Here is a 25,120-nt window from a genome sequence, read left to right as displayed (position 1 = left end):
ATTAATATTAAATAAAATATATTTATGATAAATATAATAAATTTATAATGCTTAATAATGTTAAATATAATTGTGCAGGATCATTATTACATTAATATATTATATAAATTAATAATAATAGTACAAAAAGTAGTAATTAAATTGATTTATTTTATAATAAAATTTTTTGCAGATATAATACTGCATTAATAATTATTATTATATCATGATCATTTGATCATTTTATTATTAATTATTGATAATAAATTATTTACTTATCTCAAAAAATTTATATCTTTTATTAATTTTCTTTTATAATGAATATGAAACCACAGATTTTAAATTATATAATTATTGTAATTTAAATAATGTTTAGATATTTTGAATATATTATATATTAATTGACTATTGTATAATATAATGAATAATATATATTCATAAAAAATTTGTGTAAAGTTCATATATACATATTATTTTATTGATTAATTTTTCATTTAAAAGTAAATATACAAAAAAAATAATAATATAAATAAAAAATTAAAAGTTTAATTTAAAAAAAAATTGATTATCTTGTATTTTTCTTTTCTTATTTTATTAAATTTATAAAAAAAATTTTTATTTATCGAAATTTTATAGGAAATCCTGCACACATATACATATGGAAAATTAATTTATATATTTAATCTTAAGCAATAATAATACTTTTCAAATTATAAATTAAAATTTGAATTTTGAATACTGATAATGTAATATAAAATTTTTCTTATAAAATTCATAATTTTTAAGATATTAACTTAATTAAATTATTAAAACAATAAAACACTATTTATATTTATTTGTTTGTCAATTTTTAAAAGAATCTATAATAGTATAAAATAAAAAATTAATATATATTTAGTCAAATATGATATAATATAAAATTTTCTAAATAATGATAAAAATAAATAAATATTCTATTAAAATATTTTTTTAAATATTATAATTTTAAGAAATACATATATTACTGATCGAATTCAAAATTCATCAATGCCTCATTTATAATTGTTTTTATTTTTTTAAAGTTAAAATCATTTTTCTATAACTTCTATAATTTCTAATAATATTAGAATTATGAAATATTTTAAAATATTATAGTATTTATATAGTGGATGCAACTAATTTAAAGAAAAATAGAAGTAAAAATGAAATGCGAAAAAATATCTTCCGATTGATACATTATCTAATTATATTAATGTAAATTTTTTTTTTAACTATATACTTCAATACAATAAAAATTACTTTTATCTGATAAAAACTATCAAAATTTTAATTTCAATTTTTTAAAATTATTTTATTATATTTGGAATTAACTAGCATTTAATAGATAGCTTAATAGAATTTTGTTAAGGTAAATATTGACTAATTTCGGAATATGACAATAATATATCTTATATATATATACATAAGAAATGTGATCTTTTTTAATAATTTATATTTATCTGAAATATGAAAAAAATTATATCACAAAAGGTAAATATTTTTTTAAAAGTTATTAAATGTGATTAATTTAAATTTTATTTGCAAGTATAAATATCTACGCTTTTGACACAAGTTTTGCATTCAACAAAACAACACCAACGAAATTTGCATTCGCATCTTTCTTTGATCGTTGATTTTTGTGTATTATAACCTCTACCACAACAAAGGAGATTACATCCATCCATGCCAGACGATGTTCTGTTGCAAATTCTTCCGTGTGTACCTAATAAACATTATTTATTCTTCTTTAAAAACTTATATAAACTTATTTAATATTTCTGAAATTTCCGAAATAAATTATATAAAAAGACACATGTACATTTTTTAAAACATTGTATATATAAATATAAGTAAACGTGTTCATACATATGTACAATGTTTGCATTTATGTGTATATTATGATATAGAACAAATATAGTTTTATTCTGGAATTAAAAGATTTAACAAATTAATCGATTACAATTAAATATTTTAATTGTATTTTTGCAGATATATAAATATATTATAAATATATTATAGATATTATATAAATACACATTCTTAAAATTTCATGATATAAAATTAGAAAAAATTATATTAAAATTTAATCTGTTTAAACTAATTTTATTTTTTATTAAAATTTCATTTTTAAAAAAAATGTTTACCTAATGATCCAAGTGTTTCATTAGGAAGACAATAGTTTGGAGAGTCATCCAAATAAACTAAATCATTCGCTGTAGGTAACGAAAATCTTGGATCTCTCATAGATAGACGGCCACGTCTGTTTACTCTGACTTCTGTTGCTCCATCGTATTTATCTAAAAGAAAATCACCTGTAAAAACAATTAATTTTTCATGAAATTATTACAAATTGTTGAGATGAGAAATAATTTTAAATTTTATTTATTTTACTATTGTTTATTTTTTTTCTTTTAACGATATTCAAAAAATTTAATTATATTATAATTAAATTTAATATAATTAATTATAATATAATTAAATATTTCAGAATTATAATAAATGTATGGAATATGAATATAAAATAGATGATATAAAAAGTAGTATTTAAAAATTATTCTATTATGTTTCACATAAATAATTTAAATTATTGTTAAAAATAGTTATAGTAAGGAAGATATACCAATTTCTCGAAATGATGCAAGTTGCTGCCAGCAAGTAATTAAACTGCAACTTCCAGAAACTCCATGACACTTGCATGTTACTTTGGATCGTTTTATAACCGCCTTTAAAAAAATTATTGATTTAATAAAGAACCAAATAATTTGACAACTAATAAAAAATATTAATATATGATATTTTATATATATTTCTACTTTAATTATTTTTTGCCATTATTTAATAAAATAAAAAAATTAATGAAAATGAAAAAATGAAATTTACCCTACGTCCAGCTTCGTTATTATGAAGATTCATCAGACTTCTACCTTGTTCTCTGCTACCTCTTTTAAAGCTTCGTTCACGTTCTTTTACATCAACAAATGCTTGTGTAAATCTAACAAAAATTTAATCGATACAATATATGACGATGAAAGGAAAAATTTTAATTTAAATAATTTTATAACAAAATATTTAGTATTAATAAACTGTAAGTCAAAATGCAAACAAATATCTTTTCAGATAGATTTTATTAAAAGATTTTCATGTACAAAAGTTAATATTTTTAGTAGAAAATGATGTAAAGAATTAAATGAATGAAAAAATTCAATTGAACAAAGTAATTTATTTCTAATACTTACTTGTAACCGTATTCGAGATTATCCCCGCATCCACCCCAGATCCAATCTCGTTTTAGATCTCTGGGTCTGCTACTTCTAGAACAACCACACGAAGATAATTGTCCGTCTCTGCAAGATCGACTTATTGAATACACCACTCCTGCAGTTGTGATTGCATGAACGAATGCAGTTTCTCTACTCGCTATTAAAAATAATTACATGTCATAAATTATATACAATTTTATACATAAAATTTTACATACAATTGATTTTTTTTTTCAAAAGCATTAGAAATATTAACTTGAACTTCTATATGCGAACTTTTAATTAATAGTATTAGTTACAACAAAATTATAATATATAATTTAACTTAATACTTTAATAATAATCATTGAATTACAAATTAATTTGTTTAAATTTATATAATTTATAAATAGTAAATTTATAAACTTTTATTTTCATTTAAAACATCTCTTTGCCTTTAATTGAAACAAATAATAACGATAAAATCATATAAATGAAACGTATCTCTTCTGTTTTATAAACTCTCTTATGATCTCTCTTTTATAAACTCTTGATCTCTCTCTTTCTTGTTTATTATAAGTTATCTGTTTATAAGGATGATGAAATTGTTGCATTGTAACATCCCTTGTTAAATGTTTCAGAAAAAGAAATCATAAACTTTCATTCCCTCAATCTTTCTGTGTGATCTCATCGTGTTTGACGAGCAAATTAATAATCTTCTCTATAAAAGATATAATATTATACCTATTCTAAGCATAGGTCCAAACACGGATTCATTAGAGACAGTGGAACAATTCCATCTTCGGTCGTGGAACTGATGCTGGCACTCAAGAATCCCAAATTTTGCACCCTTAGCCACGCTCGGCATATGATCCACCGATAATTGACAAAGCTTTCCTTGGCCTTGCGAAAGTCCTTTCAACCCGTGACAAATGCTAGACGCGGCTACGTCATAAGTCTCCATCATCTGAGCTGTGTCCAATTGTGGATAATGTTGCAAACCGATATTTCTGAAACGATGAAACAATATGTAAGAAAGAAAAAGTATATAAAATCCTTCAGTAATTTTTAATAAAAAAAAAAGAAACAAAACTTTTTCAATATAAAAAGAGAACTTATAGCAATATTCGCATAGCAATAAAAGGTTTACGGATTCAAAAATTAAAATTCATCTTCAAAAAAGAAGATTCTTTTTTTTTTATATATACAAATTCAATCTCCAATCGCATCAATAAATGATCCATGCCCAAGTATATTTAAGTCTTTATCCAAGTCAAAAAAATAATATTATTATTTTAGGATTAATATTTTAATCCCTTAATAATTTTCGCGCGAAAGGGAGCTCGCGATCGATGCTCCCTAAATGCGTTCTCTCTCGATTTCAGTTTACCCTTCGTTAAACAACGCAACGATTCCCTTTCTTTTTTCTTTCTTTCTTTCTTTCTTTCTTTTTCCCCCGAAAGGAGGGCGTGCATAAACGCAATCGAAGCTGCGCGCGGATTTGTTACGCCGATTACGTATCAAATTCGGAGCGGAGAAAGCCGTGGGCGGGGAACGATTCTCCGCGCCGATTTTTAATGGCACATTTGTGAGTCAACCGAGCGAGATGATGGAACGACGCCGTCACGGACAGAAGTCATGGGGGTGCTCTAACGGAGCTACCAATCTGAAATTCAAAACGGGTGCTCGTAAAGGTTTCACCGAAGACATAATACGGGTGTACACACTCGGATGCTCTGATATCGCTAATTGAGGCAATACGAAATACTCGCTACTCGGGAAACGAAAAGAAAAGTTTTGTCATTTTTTTTTTTAGGGTGAAATATTACTATTTTTATTCTTTTTTTCATATTGTATTCATATTGATTCTGTATTTTTCGTTGTAAAAGATTTTTTTTAAGAAAGATTAGAGAGGAAGTACAGAATGTTTGGGCCAGTTTACATATCTTGTTTGATAATGTAATTCACATGTCGAAAGAGAGAGAGAGAGAGAGAGATATCGAGTCGATATCAAGGAAACTGTATTATTACACCTCAGATGTTTCCATACTGTTGTTTACTGCAGTTTCTCTTTTTACTCTAATCTCTTTTACTAGGGTGAAAGTTGCATATGGTATGATAGTATCCTGCGGCCAGGCAATGCACACAATGCTCGGAGAAAATACAGAATTGTTCGAAGATACAGAATTGTACGAGGAACTCCTTTAACACTCTTTTCTAATTTAATAGGAATTTAAATCAATTTGAATTACAATTGTTGAGTTAAAATTTTTGCATAAATTAAATGAATAAAATAAAATATATTTTGACCTTACCTATTATAACTTTTTTTTTTTTTCGATATTATCGATATTCATTCATCACATTTTATATATCTCTCTCACCTTGTATTGTAATTAGTAAAATCTCTCAGGGCGATTATAACGAAACGATCTAAGGAACAGGTTTCACAACTACAAGTTCGAGATGGATTCGAAAAATAAAACAAGACGTGCCATCATCCCTAAACGAACACTCATATATATATTTATATTTATATATACTCTATCGACTGAAAGTTTGGCAACACTTTTTCAATTTTATTTTGAAACATTTTCTTTCTCCAAAAAAATCTATAATTTTTACAAAAAAAGAACTAATTCGTTCACCGAAGTCTTCCTTCTACTCGAAAACTTCGATAGATCGAACATTTCATCTCGAGAACATTTCATTCGATTTATCGAGATTCGATATATCGAGATTCGATTTATCGAAATATTCGATTCGTATGACGTATATCTAAATTGTATGACGTATATCAGTGATTGTGAACGTTTCGAATCGTATTCTTCCCGATTTTTCTGTCATTTACATATTTCCAAAGAATTAAAGTTGTCAGCCCTTGGTGCCACGGTACCAATATACATTGCGCTATGGGAGTGCATATAATAGACCGCATTAATATTCCGGAACACGTTTTGGCTGTGATATATTATCAGCTTTGCACTCCCCTAAAACAATGACGCGGGGAATCATGGGAGGGGAACGATAATATTTCGAAGGATCCTACCCACGCGAATTCGTGGGGCACACCGCAGGCCTTGCCGTCCTAAAAAGTAATGCCCCGTGTCTCTTAAAAGATTGTAGCGGCAATCGTACGGTTTTATGTATACCGGGTGTTCTAGTTTCAATATCGAACGCTTCGATGTTGAATGTTTTTTAAAATTTTAATACTCCTACAATACTACAATGAAATTTAAATCGATAGATAAAAAATTTGGAGTAAAAAATTTAAGATTAAACTAACTCTATAATTTTATAATTTTCTTTCCAACGAATATTTCCTTTAATTTCGAGTAGATTAAAAATTATTATCTCGATTAGTTAACATGTGTGATTTTCGATTCTAAAGATTTCGACGATACATTTTATCGCATCCTCACAATGCTCAGGTATAAGTCATCCACCTTATTCCGCGTAGGAGTAACGTAATCGAGCCGTATTATTCGAGTGTTAGCAGAGGCGAAGGGCCGAGATAATGATTATTATTAGCAGTAGTAAATTATCCGCGATGAGGTATATTTCTCCATTAATGCTATTAAAAATACTTGCGTTTCTTTCGTCGTTTCGAAAATTGCCTCGAATCAAAGCCGATTAAATTAAGTAATATATCCTTTATACATCTTACTGAAATATTCCTTTAAAATATTCAAGCTATTCTTTTCTCTCTCTCTCTCTCTCTCTCTCCATATTTAATATATACATACGAATTTTACATACAGATTTTTACATATCATTCCATCTCGCATTCCTTGTTTCTCAAATATTTTTATACAGAAGTGAATTATTATCCGATTGTTAGATCCGGAATTTAATTAAGCGCGTACACATCGATAACTCTCGACTTTGAGTGACGTTCACTCTCTCTCTCTCTCTCTCTCGCTCTTCAACGACGAGCGACATAACCTCCAATATACTCGAAAGAAAGAATTACTTCTCGAAGATAATAATCATTTTATTCGTATTATCACGAAAAGTGAAACATATAAAGGAGCAACAATGATGCTATTTTCTGATGTGGGACGAGAAAAGCATCAAACAGACAACTCTTTAATCCGTTTCGATATCGGCCCGAGAAATAATGCGGGCCTGGAAATGGCTTGGTGTGAATCAATCCGTTGGTAGACTCAAACGCACGTGCGATCGGCGCCTGGATCCGGAATCTAATCTGCTCTGCCGGGTCTCGGTCTTGACTTAAGGGGTTGTTACGTAGATACCGGGGCGTGGATCAAGCGAGTGTAGACGGAACCCTTTTTTTCCGGGAAAAATTGCTTTATCGCGCGACGACTTTGCGCGGTATATATCGTGCGTAATTAATTCGCTTTTGTAAAATCTCGGCTCTTACGGTTGATTTAAGTGTATCGTAGTTCAGTGAATGGAACGATATATCCGTGCTAGAATTCTTGTTAAACCGTGTACACTCCCGGTCATAAGTTCGTGTCGCCAATTTTAAATATAACGCTTATTAATAACCAATGCCGCGTCGATAATTGATTATTTTGCCGGGGAATTCTAATGTTTACCGTCGACCTCTCGTCTTTTCTTTTAAATTTCACGTACAAACGTCATATTTATTTAATCCGGTTTCGAAGAGAATTGAAAAAATTAAAGATCCAAAAGTTTCAAAATTGTAAGGGATTGGAGTGGGGATTTGATTTTTAATTTTCTAAGGAAGCAAGATTGTTGTTCGAATTATTAACTTAAAGCTTTTTGGAGGACGGTTTAAAAAATTCAGATCTAATTGGACCGTGGTAAAGATAAAATTAAAGGGGCGAGAGATTAAATCCATCGGGTTCTCGAGTTAAGCCCATATAAGAAGGATTAACTTTTATGGAGATCCTTTGAGTCCCGCCCATGTGATTAGGCATTTTCACGATCGGTCTGGCAAAGGGATTTAGAAGAAGAAGAAGAGGATCGGTGTAATGAGTGGATGGGGCCAAATGATCATTTATCATCGATCAAAATCTATTACCGTCATTTTTCTGGAAATGAGAAGCTACTATACTAAAAAGATCAAATCTATCATTTAATCTCCATATTTTTTTACCAAATTAATTTTCAATGTTAAACTTAACAATCTTTTATCATTTCATATAATCATATAAATTTAATACTTGGATCTAATTAATTGATGAATACAATAAATACTTTTAAATGATTGGAGAATAGAAAAAAAGAGAGAGACGAAGAATTCGAAATCGACGATCGCAAGGCACGAAAGCGGTATAAAAGGGAAATTCCATTTCGATGAAAAACTCGTATCCCGATCCCGGGGCCATTCAGTGATTTGTCATGGGCGTGCAAGGGTGGGATTTAGGGGCGACTAGGCTCGATTCAGAAATTAGACACACCGTTGGCCGGGAAAGAGGAATGGAGCGGTATGAAAAATCCTTCGATCGTGTTCCCACGGCGTGATTTCGTCTCGGTGTATGTACAAAGAGCTATAAATTACGTCAGTTGTTGCGTGGGCAATTTTTGCTGGAATTTGATGAGGGTAAAGAATCGAGGCCTTTCTCCTCGCGACATATTAATTTATCGATTATCGTCGTTTGATAGGCCGGCCGTGTCCGTACGATTTGTTCCTCTCGGGGAAGGATAACACCCGACAGATTAATTAGGTAATTTTCCGTGGGATACGCGGAATTTCACGCGGAATTATTCCCTTCGGGCGAAATTTTTAACCTATCTGTACTTAGGAAACTTAATTTTAAGGGATGAAATGAATACTCACATCCATGTTCCTGGCACGGTCGAGGCCACGGCGATGAGAAGTAATCGCAGAATAATGAGTAAGCCGCTGCAGGCCGCCATCTTGCCTGCAAAGTAATTTGCAATCTCGTAAATAATATTATCGTCGTCATTTTTATCGATTAAAAATTATAAATTAAAAACGATCATTTAAACGGAATTAAAGAATGGTATTTAAAAAAAATATTACGATCGTGTACGATAAGGAAAATAATTCTCGTATCTCGTGGAATCGCGAAGAACTCTGAAAATCCATTTCACCGGGGAAAGATAAACGGAACGATAAGCATCGAGCGCCTCACCCGGTATACAAAATGAGTACATGAGCACGCGTACTATAATATGTGTATACCAGTTCCGTGGGCCGCAAGCACGCCGTAGACTCGGCTCGGAACGAAAGACACCTAAGTCCGGACGATTATGGTACATCGATTCGACATTACACCTTGCTTGCTCCTTGAAGCGACTCGTCGCCGAGAGTCCTCTCGGTTTCTTGCACACTTGGGATTCTGGGGATTCGAGCTGCACGGCGACTGGTTAACAGAAACTACAGGCTTGAGTTACGACCGGTAAACGACTATAACTTTTCATTTTCCACTGTTACGCTACAGTGACACGAGAACTGTGCGCCTGCTGATGAGTAGAAGTGTAACGACAATATTGTATTTACGATTGGATCCTTCTCGTCTTGATTGCAATGCAGATATGCCACTCTTAATTGAATGTTGGGAGGCACCTATTATTGATTTGAACTATGCAATTTATTCCGATTCACAGAAAATAGAGATAAAAATAGAACTTTCAACGTTCGAATTAATCCTCGTGCTTCAATCGTCGTCATTTTTTTTTTACTTAGACGATTTAACTAGTCTAGTCGATGATAAACGTTAATTAAATAGATTTCGATAATCCTATTCCGAGGATTAATTTTTCTCCTTATCTTATTGTATAGTCAATGGTTAAGAATAAAGTTATTTCAATAATGTATTATTCAAAGCATCGAATAACCACAAATCTTAAATGGTGACACCGAATGATTGAGGTTAGAAAAGCGGATCAGCTATAATAGCTACGAGTAACATTACTAGTTATTTTTCTATTTAGAGTTGAGTTAATACCAACTTCTTCTTCTCTTTCTCTCTCTCTCTCTGCAATATTTAAAATTTATTAATCTCTCTATTTATCTTCGAGATGCAAAACATTGTTATTCAAATCAAATAAGCACGATCTCGTTTTGGAATAATCGCGTTATATCGCCGGCCTTGGTAATCGATGACGGGAGTATCATAATAAAAAAATTTCCTCGGCTCTTGTTCGCCGAGTGAACGATCTTGGGTAACCCGATCGCGGCTCAAAAAGTTCCGCTACTGGTTTTTAAAAGAGGCGAAAGGAGGCGCGTCGTTCATTAAGGGGACGGTGCGCTGTTAAATCAAAAAGCACTGGGCTCGATTATGGCGCATCGATTCTTGCATTACACCTTGCTCGGCCACGACGGGTGGCTGTTGCGCTTCAGAGTTGCCCGCTGCGACTAGTTAATATATGCTGACCGTTGGAGTAACGAGTCGTAAATTTAGTAACTTTTGATCCCGGCTTGCTATAATTTCAGTGGAACGATCGTGAAACAAATTAAACATGCTCGCGAACGGGAGCTTTTTAAAAGAACATGGTATCCTGTCATCAATTGCGAAATAATGTTGGCAAATTATCTTAGAGAAAAAGCTAAAAATCTAAATGTAATATCCTTTATGCGTGAACAGAATTTGTATATATAGTAGATTATTTAGTTGCGCAAAGTTTTTAACGCATTTATAACAGTGTCGCGTTAATAAAATTTGTTATATCGTTTATATAAATTTTCATTTTTATCTGTGGCACGTTACAAGTAATATTATGCATAAGAAGGTTAAGGTTATATAAGATTTCAATAAATTTTCCTAGTGATTTTTAGATTTTTAGATATTTTTAGATTAGAAATTGGGGAAATATATATGAAAAAAAAAAAACGAATTAATTAATTCTTGAAATTTTTACAAGTCAAATTTTAACAATCTGGATAAAAGCAATTAATAAAATTATTGTAAAAATATTAAAGAATACTATAAAAAACAACTTTTTTATAATATAAAACAGAAAAATATTTTGTCTCTTTATCTCCTTCTTCATCCTAGTGTATATGCATGTGTATAAGTACACGAGTCAATTCGGATTAAAGACATACAGGTTGAACGTGTCAAACTTCCTAGTATACTTGAAGCACCCAGTATATCCCCGTCTATCTAGCCCACGCGATCGGGCAGAATATTAGCCGGTGTATAAAATGCATTTGTGATCACGACAGGAATGTAAATGGCGTACTTCACCACGTCTCTCGCGGGACCAGCCTCGAATTATCAGCAATAAAGTATCTCGCTGGCGTGTTGAACAAGACATGACCGGCGGTAGTGCAAGCACCGCTACATTTGTTGCTGAATGGAGTTGGGTCCTCTCGTCGGTGATCGTTGATCCTTGCGCAGCTGGATGGTACCACGTTGGCTATAACGATCGTAAAGAGATCGTTGATCTAATATTAAAAGCGCATACGAGGTGTTCCGTGGCATCGAAACAAAGAAAAAGATTTTTAAAGTTTCAAGAATCCTCGTAACGATAAATTAAGTAAAAATCCTTAAGACCATGGAAACATTGTAATTTCAATTGTCGCCTAGAGAGCGCGCCTTCATCCTTTGATGACACTGTCGTTTTGTTAACCTCACTAACAAAAAAGTTTTATTTTATCATGGAGGTAAGAAAGTTTATTTCATTTTATTGTTACTTGTTCGACTGTTTGATGTCTCTTCTTTTTTCATTTTTAATTATTTTTCTTTGATTTTTTTCCTATCGATATTTTAATAAAGTGAAAAAAATCTCTGATTATTTGTATTATTTGTTTGATTCTTGCAATAATTGACTAATCATTTTCTAAAATTTATTATTTAAAAATTATAATATTATAATTTTCTAAATTTTTGAATTGTTGTTTTTAGACTTTTATATAGATAATGCCGAAACAACTTTCTGGATAAACGATATTTTACGTTTTATTGTTATTCTTGAAAGGTATTCAAGATTTCTTCGATGATTAAATTAACAATTTTATGAGTAAAAGCTTTTAACGCATTATATGAATATAAATTTATTTTGATAACTTATCTAGTTATTTCTCTATTTACTTATGCAGGACGTTCCACGATGAGTGATACAATCGAGAATAAGATAATTCTACGTGGAAAAACGTGAAGCAATTCTACATGGAATTGAAAATATCGAATAAAATTGTTCAACCCTTTCGCATCTATGAGGTTATCTCGCGATGTAATGTCGTTTGTATGATGCTTTAAGCGAGATATCTTGTGCGTCTTTTCATTAAAAAACAAATATCGTTCAAAGAAATCACTAATGGTAGAATATATTTTTATTTTTAAAAATAAATTTTTCTTTATTTCCGTTTTCTTTGTTTCTCGTATTGCGAAATATTTCGTCAAGGATACTAAGAGTTTAATATGAAATTTTGAGAAAATTGAATTTAAAAATTTTTTAATGATTTCTTAACTTATATTTACATTTTACGACAATATCTGTGCCTTTTTCAAATATCAAATTTATATTTTTAATAATTTAATTATTCATAACGATAATCAAATTTTAATATTTTTATTATACGAATGTTATAAATATATTTATGATATATTTTTTTTATAATGTGATCAACTTATTTTAAATAAATTTTTATCTAGACACTATTTGATACAAATAAGTAAAAAGAAAACTGATGTAAAATGTTAAATATAATTTCATTACTTTACTACTGTTGTTGGCCTTGTAGAGAAGCGCAAAGCGGTCTCCTTCCACCTGACCAGAAAACATTATCGTAACTTCACTGCCGATAAACTCACTGAAATTCTGCGGTACACACGTTCGCTAGCCATGGATATTCCAGTGTAGAGAAAGAGAAAGAAGAAAGCCAAGAATTGATAAAAGCGGACAGGAAAGCATTAACATAGCAGTTTAATTCCTGTTAGACTCGTAATTACGCAAGCATTTCAAATATATAAAGTTGAATTTGCTGCAAATATATCACAACCGTTAGAATCAAGATTATTAAACAACAGTTTTGGTATTGTATAAAGCTTTGTGGAAGATATTTTATAATGAAGATATATGTTTCCAACAGTATATCGATTATCTAATGAAACTGATTGTCTCAAAATGAAAAAACAAATTTTAAATTGAAAGATGAATAAATGAATTGACAAAATAAATAATTTTTATCTAATTTCAATTCACAAGGTATACAATTATAATTATAATTATATTTATGTACAATATTGTAATTTTTATACAATTACATGTAACAAATAAATATGTATATTAAAAAGAATTAAAATTGATTGAATAAAAATTAAAATATTTTCTCTTTACACAAAAAGCTATGAAATTCCTTTCAAAGAGAATGTGTAAAATTACATAAAGTCATAATGATCTAGACAATATATTTGTGATATAACTTTAATAATAATCAATTTAAGAAACGTCACAGCAATTTTGTACCTTATATAAATCAACTTTATCTCGCACTCCTTGTTTGTACTATCTACAAAACACATCCAAGATGTTTCTCATACTTAAACCATTAACTTTATTACCAGTTTTGCTAAAAAGGAGATGTCGTATCTAACACGTTCCACGACGTAGTTCATATCTCTCTGTTAAAGAATATCAGTATGTATGTATATATATATATGATATAAATAATCGAATAACAACAATTTAAAAAATTATATTTTAATAATCGAGCAAATACAAATATTCTTAGTCAGTTAACAATGTGTTAACCTTTAGAATACCGAATGCATGCAGAACAATGACTAGGTCAAAAGTGACCCATGCAAATAGATTCAATCATCTATGGTCAGTTAACAATGCGTTAACCCTTACAGTATGGGACTCGCAATGCTGAAATGGTTAAGTTAAAAGTGATCCGCACCGGTGGATTCAAATCATTTGTGGTCGATCAACGATGTGTTAACCCTTAAGGATACAATTAGGTCAAGAATAATCCGTATCGTTAGAATCAAACTTTCTTTCCCCCTTGTGAATCTTTTGTTCACAAAGATGCTTTTAAGAGCATTTCTGAGCCAACCTTGATATAGGTTATAATTGAACGAACTTAGCTTAAAGGAATTAGGAGGAGATTTTACAAAAACTTTTTTTTAAAAGTCGACTGAATTTTATTTTCTAATATTATGCCTCAACACTTACGAATTGAGGGCACGTATGAATAGAGAGCACATCTATTCGCATTTTCAAACCATACATCTGTAACTAATCTTTCCAGATCGCGACGCAAGATTTATGCGACATCGAACTGCTTTCGAATTACCTGCGGAATAAAATACACGCGAGTGCATATATCTTCGAGGCGTATCGTTCGACCGTGCCCCGCTCGAGACCGATACGCAATCATGTAAGTATTTTTATCTCGGGCCCATTATTTCGCGTTCTTAAACATCCATAAATACCCAGACCACTTTACACCCAGGTAAGAGAGCGGATCGTTGTTTTCCAGGCAGGGAAAAGGTGCGCGTTGTTGAATCAACCTGTTCGCGACGAGCCGGGGCATGGGATTTTCACGGAGGAGCAGAACGGCTCGAGTCCTCTTAACGAAGTTGCTGGGGGATAGGGACGATACGGGGAGCGACACCACATTCATGGTACGCGTGCATGCGAGAGAAAACGAGAGCGTGCTTACTTGCGGGGCTTGTGTAGACTCGAGAGAAGAGAGAAAGGAATGCGTGCGGAGGATTCTCTCCTCAGGTTGAGGAGTAGCGGGGTGGGAAGGAAAAAGGAGTAAAAGAAATGCGATGCTGGTAGGGGATAAAGAGAAAGTTAAAGAAATTGTAAACATGCAAGGAAGAAAAGAGGAAGAGAGGAATAAATGAAAACGATAAAGAGTTGAATTAAAAAAAAAAGAGAGAAGAAATTTGACAGAAAGTCTAGAAAAGGGAGGATAGATAAGATTAAGTTAAGAGAAGGAATTGAGATGATTTGAAAGAAACTTTATATCCGGAAAAAAAATTTAGAAAGGGAATATAAAAATAATAATAATAAATAAATAAATAAATAAAAGTATTAAAGTGTTAGAAGAATTATATAAAATGAATAATTTGTGATGTGAAATTTACGAAATTTTTTCGAATAAGATTTTGGAAAATTGTTATAAAATTTGATAAGCGAGGTAATCACAGAGTATTCGTATAATTTACGCCGTTATTACCTCTGCTATCGCATTGAATGTTACCTGAACGATGATACGGGTATTATAGGATTTCAGTAGGTTTATCGACAGTAAAATTATGTCTCCCAGTCAGATGGCTACTTTTGCGTTTAATTATATGTAATGTAACGAACGATTATCGTTATGGAAATTGATATGCATGCTTATTGAATTAAACAAATTGAATTTAATTATGTCGATGCATTTACATCGAAGAATTTTTCAAGATTTACTTGTTCATAATTTCATTTCACTTTTTTAGGTTATACCATCGTTTCTCTGACAAGCAAAATTATTGCGATACACGATACTACAGAAATTTAAATTCTAAAAAAAGAAAATTGATAATAATAAAAATGAAAAAGAATTTTTCAAAATCCATATTCAAATATTTATAATTTCGTCTTATCTTTTTATTTAAAATTACTTCTTTTCGAATTAGAATTTTGACAACGACAATTTTATTTATTTATCATATTTTCTGATTAAATTGTTAAAATACACTGCTATGATTCAAATTTTATAAATTTTCAAAAGATTTTAAAAAAAATTAGGAAAATTCATGAGAACGAAAAAAAAAGGTTGAAATTAAAAATGTTCGATATAGGATAATGGCAAGGTGGATGCAGGAGCGCGATAAAAGCGGACAATCATCGGCTCAGAAGCACCGAGCCTCGTTAAAAGTGTGCGGCAATTAATCTGCCTCGGGTCTCGTAAATCATTGACGCGGCGATCATCGAAAGGAAGTCGTGGGTCAGCAACGCGAACGTTCATCGATCGATCGATCGATGTTGTTTTATGTTACGTCGCGTTTCTCTATCACGTTAATGAAAGCTTACCTTAATGGCTATGTTTTATCGATGTCAAACGCCATTGTATGGATTGCTTTGTTAATGAAATCCTATAACTGAATATCAAATAATTCGATGCGATCGATTCATAAAAGTTTTTCTCGAGAAATTATTTTCCGAGAAAAAAAAACGAATGAAAAATTTTCTTCCTAATCCTAAATTGTAAAATAATACTAGACACCTCATTCATAACCAGATGCATAATGAAATAAGAACAAATCAATAATATTAACAAAAGCAACGATATTTGATTATTTGAAATTTTCTTGAGAAAATTTAAAAAAACTTTAAGATTTAGCGATTATCAAATTATGCATTTAAAATTTACATCTTTTTCTCATTGACATATCAAATAAAAATTATATAATTAAATGCACATAAGTGCATTTTTTTTTCTTAAAGGTTATACGAATAACATCAATAAATCCGAGAAGTAATATAATTAATCCGTTAAATGTTTTATTGTTCAAAACATATTTCTCTATTATGTGAACGAAACCAGATAGAGCAGTTGCATTTTTCGGACTGGTTTCGATAAGGGCGTTCATTTAAAATTCAACGGGACATTGTGAACTCGGAATAAATTGTCTCGAGTTGTGATTCGATATGAATCGATACGAGTATCAACTTATCAATGAACAATACGAATCGTTTCTATCATGATCGTATCCATTTATTTAAACTTTTTTTTTTTTATTTATTATTTATTATTATTATTATTTATTTATTATTACAATTATTATATTTTATTAATTTCGAATTAATTTAAACAAAAATGAAAAAAAATTAATTTATGAGTAAAATTGATAAATTTAAATGTTATACATAAGAAAGAATATTTAAAAAACTTAAATTATCTTTCAAGACTGAGAACGATTAAAATAAATTTTTTTGAATTTATTATTCTATGATGTTCAATTTGATTTTATTTTATTTCAATAAATTAATTATTTAATTTTTGATATTAATATTAATTGTTGTTTGATGTAACCTATTCTTCCAAAATTCCCTAGACATAAAAAGTTTAGTGGCGCAAGTTTCTCGATTAATCTCGAAAACTTTTTAGAAAAGATTTATAATTATATGACATATTTTTTTTTATTTATATTCAAAAATACCATAATATTATATAAAGTGATCAGAAGAAAACTGGGACATCCCTGTGTATATATAAATTCGAGTTCAATGAAGATCTTCAACATTCTCTAAGAATATATATTTCGGTACATAACCTTTTTAAATTGGCTTTTCATATATTTATAATACCTACTATCGACTCTTGTTTCTAATTACAATATTAATACGTTAATAACTAAGGCAAGGTTATATTATCGATAGTTAATTATTATGGCCCATTAAACCGATTAAACGATTACTCACCGAACCGGGTGTATCCAAAGTCGTTAAAGACGAGTTAATTATTGCTCTGGACAAGATTGACCACTTTTCCACTTTTTATCGGGGAGAACTACTTTACTTTTGAATTAATATCGATAACACAATCCGTGTTGGACGATTTCCATCGTATCGTTCTTCAAATTTCCGATATTTCGCGGGAAATCGATCATTTTTCACACAACGTAACTCATATCTCATCTTAAACATCGAGACACTTGATTTTCACAAATAAATGAGATAATAAATGAAAAAAAATCCTTTCCTATTAACAAAGTTTTCTTTTCATCTTTCCTTTTCTTATATACGGATTGCTTTTTATATAATTTTTCGTTATAAAACAAATTATTATAAAATATTATCAACGATAGTTTAAATTAACTTTACTTTTATGTTATTTTGTAAAATAAGAAGTTGTAAAATCTAATTTAAATAAAAATTAAACTTTGGAATCGAATTTTTCCTTTAATACATATAAATGACAAATAATTGTAACACAAAGAAAAACTGTTTTAATAATAAAATATAAATAAATTTAAAATTTTAATAAATGTATAAATAAATCAATGAAGTTTCAAATGAATTTTAACCTTTCAAAACAAAATTTTTAAAAGCATAAAATTTATAAAATTTATAACGTATTTTGATTATTACGTTAATTCGTATTCACTAATTATATTTCTTTTTGTCAGAAACATTACAAATCTCGAACGAATAATGACACTGATTTAAAATCAAGATGCAATCGTTGATGGATAAAGAAAAGGAATAAGTCAATCAAAACGAAACGGCGATCACCTGTTTGTCGAACAACCGGTCGCGGAAGTGTCAGCCAAAGCAGTCACTCGAAACACCAATGGGCAAACACATTTTAATTCTCAATCATTCCGTGAACTTTTCAAACACTGAAAGATTCTTGTCACTTCCGCTTCTCGAGGTGTTCACGACAAGCATCGTTGTTCACCATGATAAAATCCTCTCGACCTTCTTCGTGATCTTTCATCTTCTTAGATTCGAAAAATGAAACGTCATTGGAACAACCGAAACACAATTGATTCCTAAGAACCAATGACTCTTATCTGATCTCGAATGTCTCGAGAATCACTGGTCACGATATCCTTTGACGCGAAATTTGTTAAAGTTATCTTGTTCACCGTTCACCACCTCGAAACCAAACAGTTCAAGAAATCCTAACCATATTTGGCACGTGAAATTCCACCGAACGAGAGACTTTTCAAGAAATCAAAATCATTTGAAGGATAAAGTTTGTTCAGAGAAGGAGAGGATCACTAAAAGAAGTTGGTCCCTCGATAATTCAGTTCTTTGAGCATCTCGAGGACGAGTGGTGCCTCGTGGCAAGAGGCTAGGACCAGGGAACGCTGCGAAACCGACTTGAACGACGTGTTACTGCGGAATGGTCGCAGAGTGCAGGCAGAATCCATGAGACCATGGTACGTTTCGTTCTCTCCCGTTCCCTTGTCTCTCCTGTACACCACGGGATCGGTCTCTCCTGCTCGTACTCCCAAAGAGGGAGACCCCTCGACTAGTGATGGCCTTAAGACACCACGAATCCAGTTTGAATTCTATCGATATCGAAAACATCCCTATATTACTATCGAAATAATATCGGAATAATCGTCCGATGGAATAATAACCGAACGAGTTTCGCGAGACATCTATCGAAACTGTGACAAATCGATACACGTCACTAATCGATTGTGACTAGTAGATCAGTTCAGTTAAGACAATTTTTTCGAGATTCATCTATGTAAACTTCGTTTATTTGATAAGTTTCTTCAAGATTTTTTGATTTCTTTTTCTTTTAAGGTTCTCCTTTCTTTTCTAGGTTATTTTTAATTTTAATTTATCGTTTTAATTAAATATTTCAATTAATAATTTAAGTTAGTATTTTTATGTAATATATAAATATAAAAAAACTGATCTTATTGACTATTGCATGTAAGTATATAAAATATAAATTAAAAAGATATATTTATAAAATATAATTTAAATTTATTAATTCTTTGCAAATAAAAAATAATAAAATTATATTACGATAATAAAATAATACCAGGTAATAACTTTTAAAAATATAAAAATATTTTTGCAGGTTATAAATATTTTTCATATTTTTTAATCTATTAATTCGTACATGTAATACATTTCAAATTACGTTTTTATGAATTATTATAAATATAAATTAAGATAATGTTAAAATTTAATTCATCTTTTGTAATAATTAATTTTTTTTCCAGGATTCTCGAATTATTAATTAACTTATTTAAAAATGATAAAATATACATATAAATGAATTATTATTAAAATATTATAATTTCATTTTAACTATTAAAGTAATCAATTCTACAAAAGTCCTTTAGCAAATTCGTTTAAAAAGTAAGAAAGAGAAATGTAAACAGGTTAGTAATTACTTATTAAATTACACAGTTAATATAAATTGTTTGAAAACTTACGATATAGCAGAAACTGAATGCCCATCACTACCCTCAACAGAACTTGCCGGCTGCTTCTCTCCCCTGCTTCCCTTTGCCTTTCTGTTTCTCTCCTTCCCCTCTCTTGCCGCTTTCTGGCCGGTTCATTGGTTCATCGGTGCACCGGTCCAGGCTCCGTATTCTTCTCTCTAATTATACCGTTACGTGCAATCGCTCGTGTCAATTAGCAGCTCTTTTTTTTTTTGTCCGAATGCAACCCTTCCTTTCGCGAAGGACCAAGAGAAGGATTTCGACTCGACTTCTCTCCTTCCCCTTTCCTTCTATATCCTTCGAGCAATTCTGGAGAGGCAAAGGGGTTGTTTCATGATTCTTCTTCTCCAACAAAGATTCTTTTCTTTTTAGGAGTTCGAAGTGGAACACTCTCGCTGAAAAAACGAACATAGGTTAATAACAATGAATTGAAAGACTTGTTCTAGAAATATACGTGTATGTATTTTAAATACGGAAAATTTAAGAAATGGCAATTTTCTTTTTTTATTTAAATTTAAAATATAAAATTTTTCATTTTCGATTATTATTCAAATAATTATTCAGATAATTATTCATATAAGTATAATTAATGATTATGAAGATATAGCTCGAAAATTAAATGCAATAAAATAAACGAATAGAAGGAACATTTTATTATATTATTTGTATTCTTTTTTTTATTATTTTATTTCTATACAAATACATACAATGTATATATAAATTTTTGTCTGAAGAAACGTGTCAAAAAGCGTACAAATTATGAAAATATTCAAGAATGCAATCATAGAAAGCAATTAGAAAGAAATATGGTACATGAAAGGTATGTAAATAAAACTTTCATAAGCAAACAATAAGATATTCATATCAACATTCATTATTTAAATTAGAAAAAATTAAAAATTATTATTTTTATTATATATATATATTGTTTATTTTAATATTATTTAAAATTTTTTATTTATTATTAACAAATTTAAACAAACATACTAAATGTAACAAGATAATTCTTTGTATATGAATATATATCACAATATTTAAAATATTTAACTTTCGACAACACGATAGAATGTTTAACTTTCTGCGGAAAAAGAATGTGGATACAATTATCGCCTTTAAAGGTAGTCTCCCTTCGGAATGAAGTTGGGTCATTAGTAAGAAAGGCAGAACTCTTACTCACATCGATGAACACGATAAACCACTTGTTTTACATGTAAACACGCTCTGCTCTGGGTAATTGAATAGGTTCATTCTCGTGCTTTCCTATCTATTGTTATTGAATTAATATTGAAATGTTCTTCTATAAAAAATAATTTAACGATTCTTTTAAAACACATTAAAGCATTGGGATTCATACCTAATAATTAATAGTAATTTATCAAACATTTTTTTATAAAACATATTATATTTATATTAAAGCATTTAAATTAATACAAAAACAAATTTCTTATATTACAATTATTTTAAATGATGAAAATAATGTTAAAATTATTTATAGATTTCAATTATTTATTATCAAATTTAAATCTTTTTAATATATTGAGTTTAATTTAATATATTTATAGTTTTCAATTTTTTTCTATCTGTAAAATGTATACATTTTATTCTTCTAATATTAATATTATAAGTAATATTACTTACTAATTCAATCGTTGCAAAAGTATAAAACATCAAGTTATTTGCTTCGAAAATTCACAAAAAAAATATATTACGTCTCGTTAAACAAGCCGTATTTCTTGCATGTTCGATTAATCCTTTGCAGGTAGAATCGTTTACTAGCCATAATATCGGCTCTAATTCCTCTTTTTTTTCTCTTAATTATACCGTTACGTGTAATTGCTCTCCTTAATTAGTAGCATTCTTTTTTTCTTCTGCTTCGGGTAAAATCCTTTCTATCCTCAATAAATCTAGTAATTTATCCTGTGAATCTCTTTTCTCGATCGGAGGATAAATATATATCAATCGATCAATTAAATCGACTATTGGATACTGTTGAAGTTATCATTAATAAGGTTACACATTTTATTTTTTTCTTTTTAATAGAATTTTTATTTTTAAATATCATTTGTAAAATGTACATATTCTATAATTTATAATTTTTTTTTTTACTTTATTTTAACATCTTTTTTTTTATTTTATTTATCATTTCAATGTTTTCTGTTATCTCATATATAAAACATATAGAAAATCTTCTTGTGAAAAGAAATGATACGATAATTCATTATTTTTATATAAACTGGGTATTTTAACTTAAAAATTGAAAAGTTATTAATATAACTCTCTTTTATTTAACAAATATTATCTATTTTTAAAATTCCTTGAATCCTTTTTTTCTTTTATTCTATATTTCTATTTTTAATTTTAATTTGCAAAATATTTAACATAAAGGAACTATTAAAAAAATACATTTACAGCAAAGTTCCAAGTTAAAAGGGTAGTTTCGCAATTGAATAACTTGAATAGGGTGTCTGATATTACAAATTCTTCCAGTTAGTCGAATTCATTCAGACATTGATAGGACAGTGGTAATTATACCTTTAAGACCCCTCGTTAGAGTCATGCAATTACTTTAATAAATTTGCATATTTCTTGTCAAGAACACACGTGCCAACCAGAGCGTTAAATTATAGAGTAGTTTCTCTGATCCAGCTAAAGGTGCAAGTAATTGGATTCTAGTGAAATTACTGAATTTTTTTTTTTTTTATGTGTATACTTAAGACACATATTAAAATTAGCTAAATTAAAAAAAATTGTTTGTAATAATTCAAACTGTACAAACATATTTCGTTATTTATTGTAATTTGACAAGTAAATTTGTACTTTAAAAATATTATTTTATTATATTGTTATAACAATTTATATATCACATGTTTTAGTATGTAATTTTTAATTATAATTATGCAGATATAATAATAACAATATCTATATTTGGAAATGGATATTTTTTTTAGTATTATTAAATATTTAAATATTTGATTATATTATAATATATACATAATAGTATCTTAAAAAAAAAATAGATACAATCAAAAATATTTTGCACAATAAAATATAATACGTATACGTATATAATTGCAATTTTAATTTCCTAATTTATTTATTAAATCAATTTTATTATAGAAATAATTAAAATGCAAAAAAAAAAAGTAGAAAAATTTTATTTTCGTATTATATTATATTTACAATATAATACAATAACATTTATCGATATAAATTTCTATATAGAAAAAAAAATAAATAATAATTAACGAAATATATTGTAATTAATGATTGATTTAAATATTCAACCTCTTTCTTCTTAACAACTATTTTCGATAAATTAAAAAAATTCTCTTACACTTTAAATTCCATATCTAATTTATACTTGAGGTGATAAAATATTTTGTAATTGTCAATTAGATAAACATTTATAAAATAATACTCGAAAAAAAAAAAAAAAAAAAAAGGAAACTCGTTAAATAAAATATATGACTCGTAATTCGTAGTTGCTCGTGGAACATTTATAATCAAACGTTTTCCTCGTTCGCATATCGCGCTATAATGGTGATGAATTTATGATCGTATGTTACGTTTTTCATCGACATTTACAATGCTAGTCTGTGTTATGCGAAACGCTGATCAAATCACACAGTTAGCAAACTCAATATTACGTATATACCGTCTCATATATCGTCTGTTATATGTAAGTACTCTTAGTTCTGATTACGTGCCGATTGAATGATATGAATAAAAATCATAAACAATATCGATATTATGCAGATTACACATAATTCATAATCATCACGCGCAACAATCTCGAACGAATTTTACACAATTTAAAATAAATACATATGTAACTTATAAAAGATAATTAAGAAAGCATAATAAAAAATTAATAACTCAAAAATATAAATTTACTAAATCTATTATCAATTTGATTTATAATCTGATGATTAACATTGTAATTTTATATCTATTCAATATCTCTAATACCTAATAATACCATTCAAATGTATGTTGCAGTTAATGATTGAGACGATCAATCAAATAGAAATATAAAAATTATAAAATTTTTTTAGAGAAATTTTATTTTAATCGTTATGTAAGAAAATAATTATAATATGACGAGTACTGTGCATAATGATATTTTATAAATACAAATTAATGTTAATTTATCAATATAGTGTAGTATAAATATGTATATAAATATAGATAATTTTAGATAATCAAGCCTAAACAATGCATAAAGTATCCCGATCAATTATGAACGATAACGAAGGGAAATGATAAGATCCAATGGCAGAGTCACTGACAGGATAATCAAATATATCAACTAAAGTGTAAATCGTATGTCTATAATTGATCTATCATGAATATCTTAATTAAATAATTAAACAGAAATAAGTACAACTTTTAGCTTATTTTTTCTTTTTTTTTTTTTTGCAATAGTATTTATATCAAACACATTCAAAATTTCAACTTTACATAAAAATAATTATATAAAAAATGACATATTAAAAAATTTTATTGATTTTTTTAACTTGAATGAATAATTCAATAGTAGTAATATTTCATTACTGGCATTTCATACAAATTATAAAATACAAATTTCAAATACTGAAAGTATTATCTTTCACTATAATCATAGTCGGGATTAGAGCAGACACCGAGACATGCAATCCGCTCGTGTTTCCTGCAGCTACAGATCAAGGAGGAGGAAAAAAAGCATCCACAGTATTGTTACTACGTAGGGTCGATGGAACTGCTAGGTGGCATCTAATGAGAAGGAGCGAACAATGAGCCTTTCTAACTTAAGTGCCCTAGGGTGAATGCCAGAAGGGTACTCTTACCACCCTTCTTATTTCATTCATTTATTCTCACGCTTGCTTCACGAATCAGACGAGTTATCTGACTAGATAGACTTCCACACAATGAATGATTTTATGATTTTTGCGATATTTGGAATAATGTAAATCATATAATCGAACTTCAATATAAAGAAGTTCGATTAAACAATCTTTTCCTTTTCATAATAAGATTAAAATTATTTTATTAATCATTATTTATTTAATAAAAATTATTTAA

The 25,120-nt window shown here is 29.0% G+C and overlaps 1 protein-coding gene across 8 annotated transcripts; it reads right to left on the bottom strand.

Annotated features, from left to right (window-relative positions):
• Positions 1-1,510: 1,510 nt before the first annotated feature.
• LOC414037 (protein Wnt-5b) lies at positions 1,511-21,409 on the bottom strand. 8 transcript variants are annotated; one of them, XM_016917793.2, is made up of 10 exons: positions 20,051-20,448; positions 18,378-19,162; positions 17,565-17,844; positions 9,007-9,091; positions 3,981-4,246; positions 3,234-3,414; positions 2,878-2,989; positions 2,618-2,720; positions 2,142-2,309; positions 1,533-1,720 (listed from the first exon to the last, which is right to left on the bottom strand). In XM_016917793.2, the coding sequence occupies exons 4-10, from the start codon at positions 9,084-9,086 to the stop codon at positions 1,533-1,535; spliced, it is 1,098 nt and encodes a 365-aa protein (XP_016773282.1). In that variant the 5' UTR covers positions 9,087-9,091; positions 17,565-17,844; positions 18,378-19,162; positions 20,051-20,448. The 8 variants fall into 8 exon arrangements, with proteins under 8 accessions (XP_397473.4, XP_006561994.1, XP_016773282.1 ...); XM_006561930.3 differs by lacking the exons at positions 17,565-17,844; positions 18,378-19,162 and adding an exon at positions 21,237-21,409 and having other exon boundaries at positions 20,051-20,454; XM_016917794.2 differs by lacking the exon at positions 17,565-17,844.
• Between the last annotated feature and the right edge of the window lie 3,711 nt (positions 21,410-25,120).

Source organism: Apis mellifera, linkage group LG1, assembly GCF_003254395.2.
Source record: "Apis mellifera strain DH4 linkage group LG1, Amel_HAv3.1, whole genome shotgun sequence".
NCBI classification, from domain to species: Eukaryota; Metazoa; Arthropoda; class Insecta; order Hymenoptera; family Apidae; genus Apis; species Apis mellifera.
The sequence above is the reverse complement of the archived record's forward strand: the minus strand, read 5'-3'. Positions and strand labels throughout refer to the sequence as shown.

What these genes read in the sequence shown, in the direction of transcription:
- LOC414037 (XM_006561930.3), bottom strand. Translation starts at nt 20,075, where the DNA reads ATGGGCATTCAGTTTCTGCTATATC. An exon ending in AATCTCGAATACGGTTACAA is followed by an intron (nt 2,990 to 3,233) that starts GTAAGTATTAGA and finishes AATTTTTGTTAG; the next exon opens with ATTTACACAAGCATTTGTTG. An exon ending in ATAACGAAGCTGGACGTAGG is followed by an intron (nt 2,721 to 2,877) that starts GTAAATTTCATT and finishes ATTTTTTTAAAG; the next exon opens with GCGGTTATAAAACGATCCAA.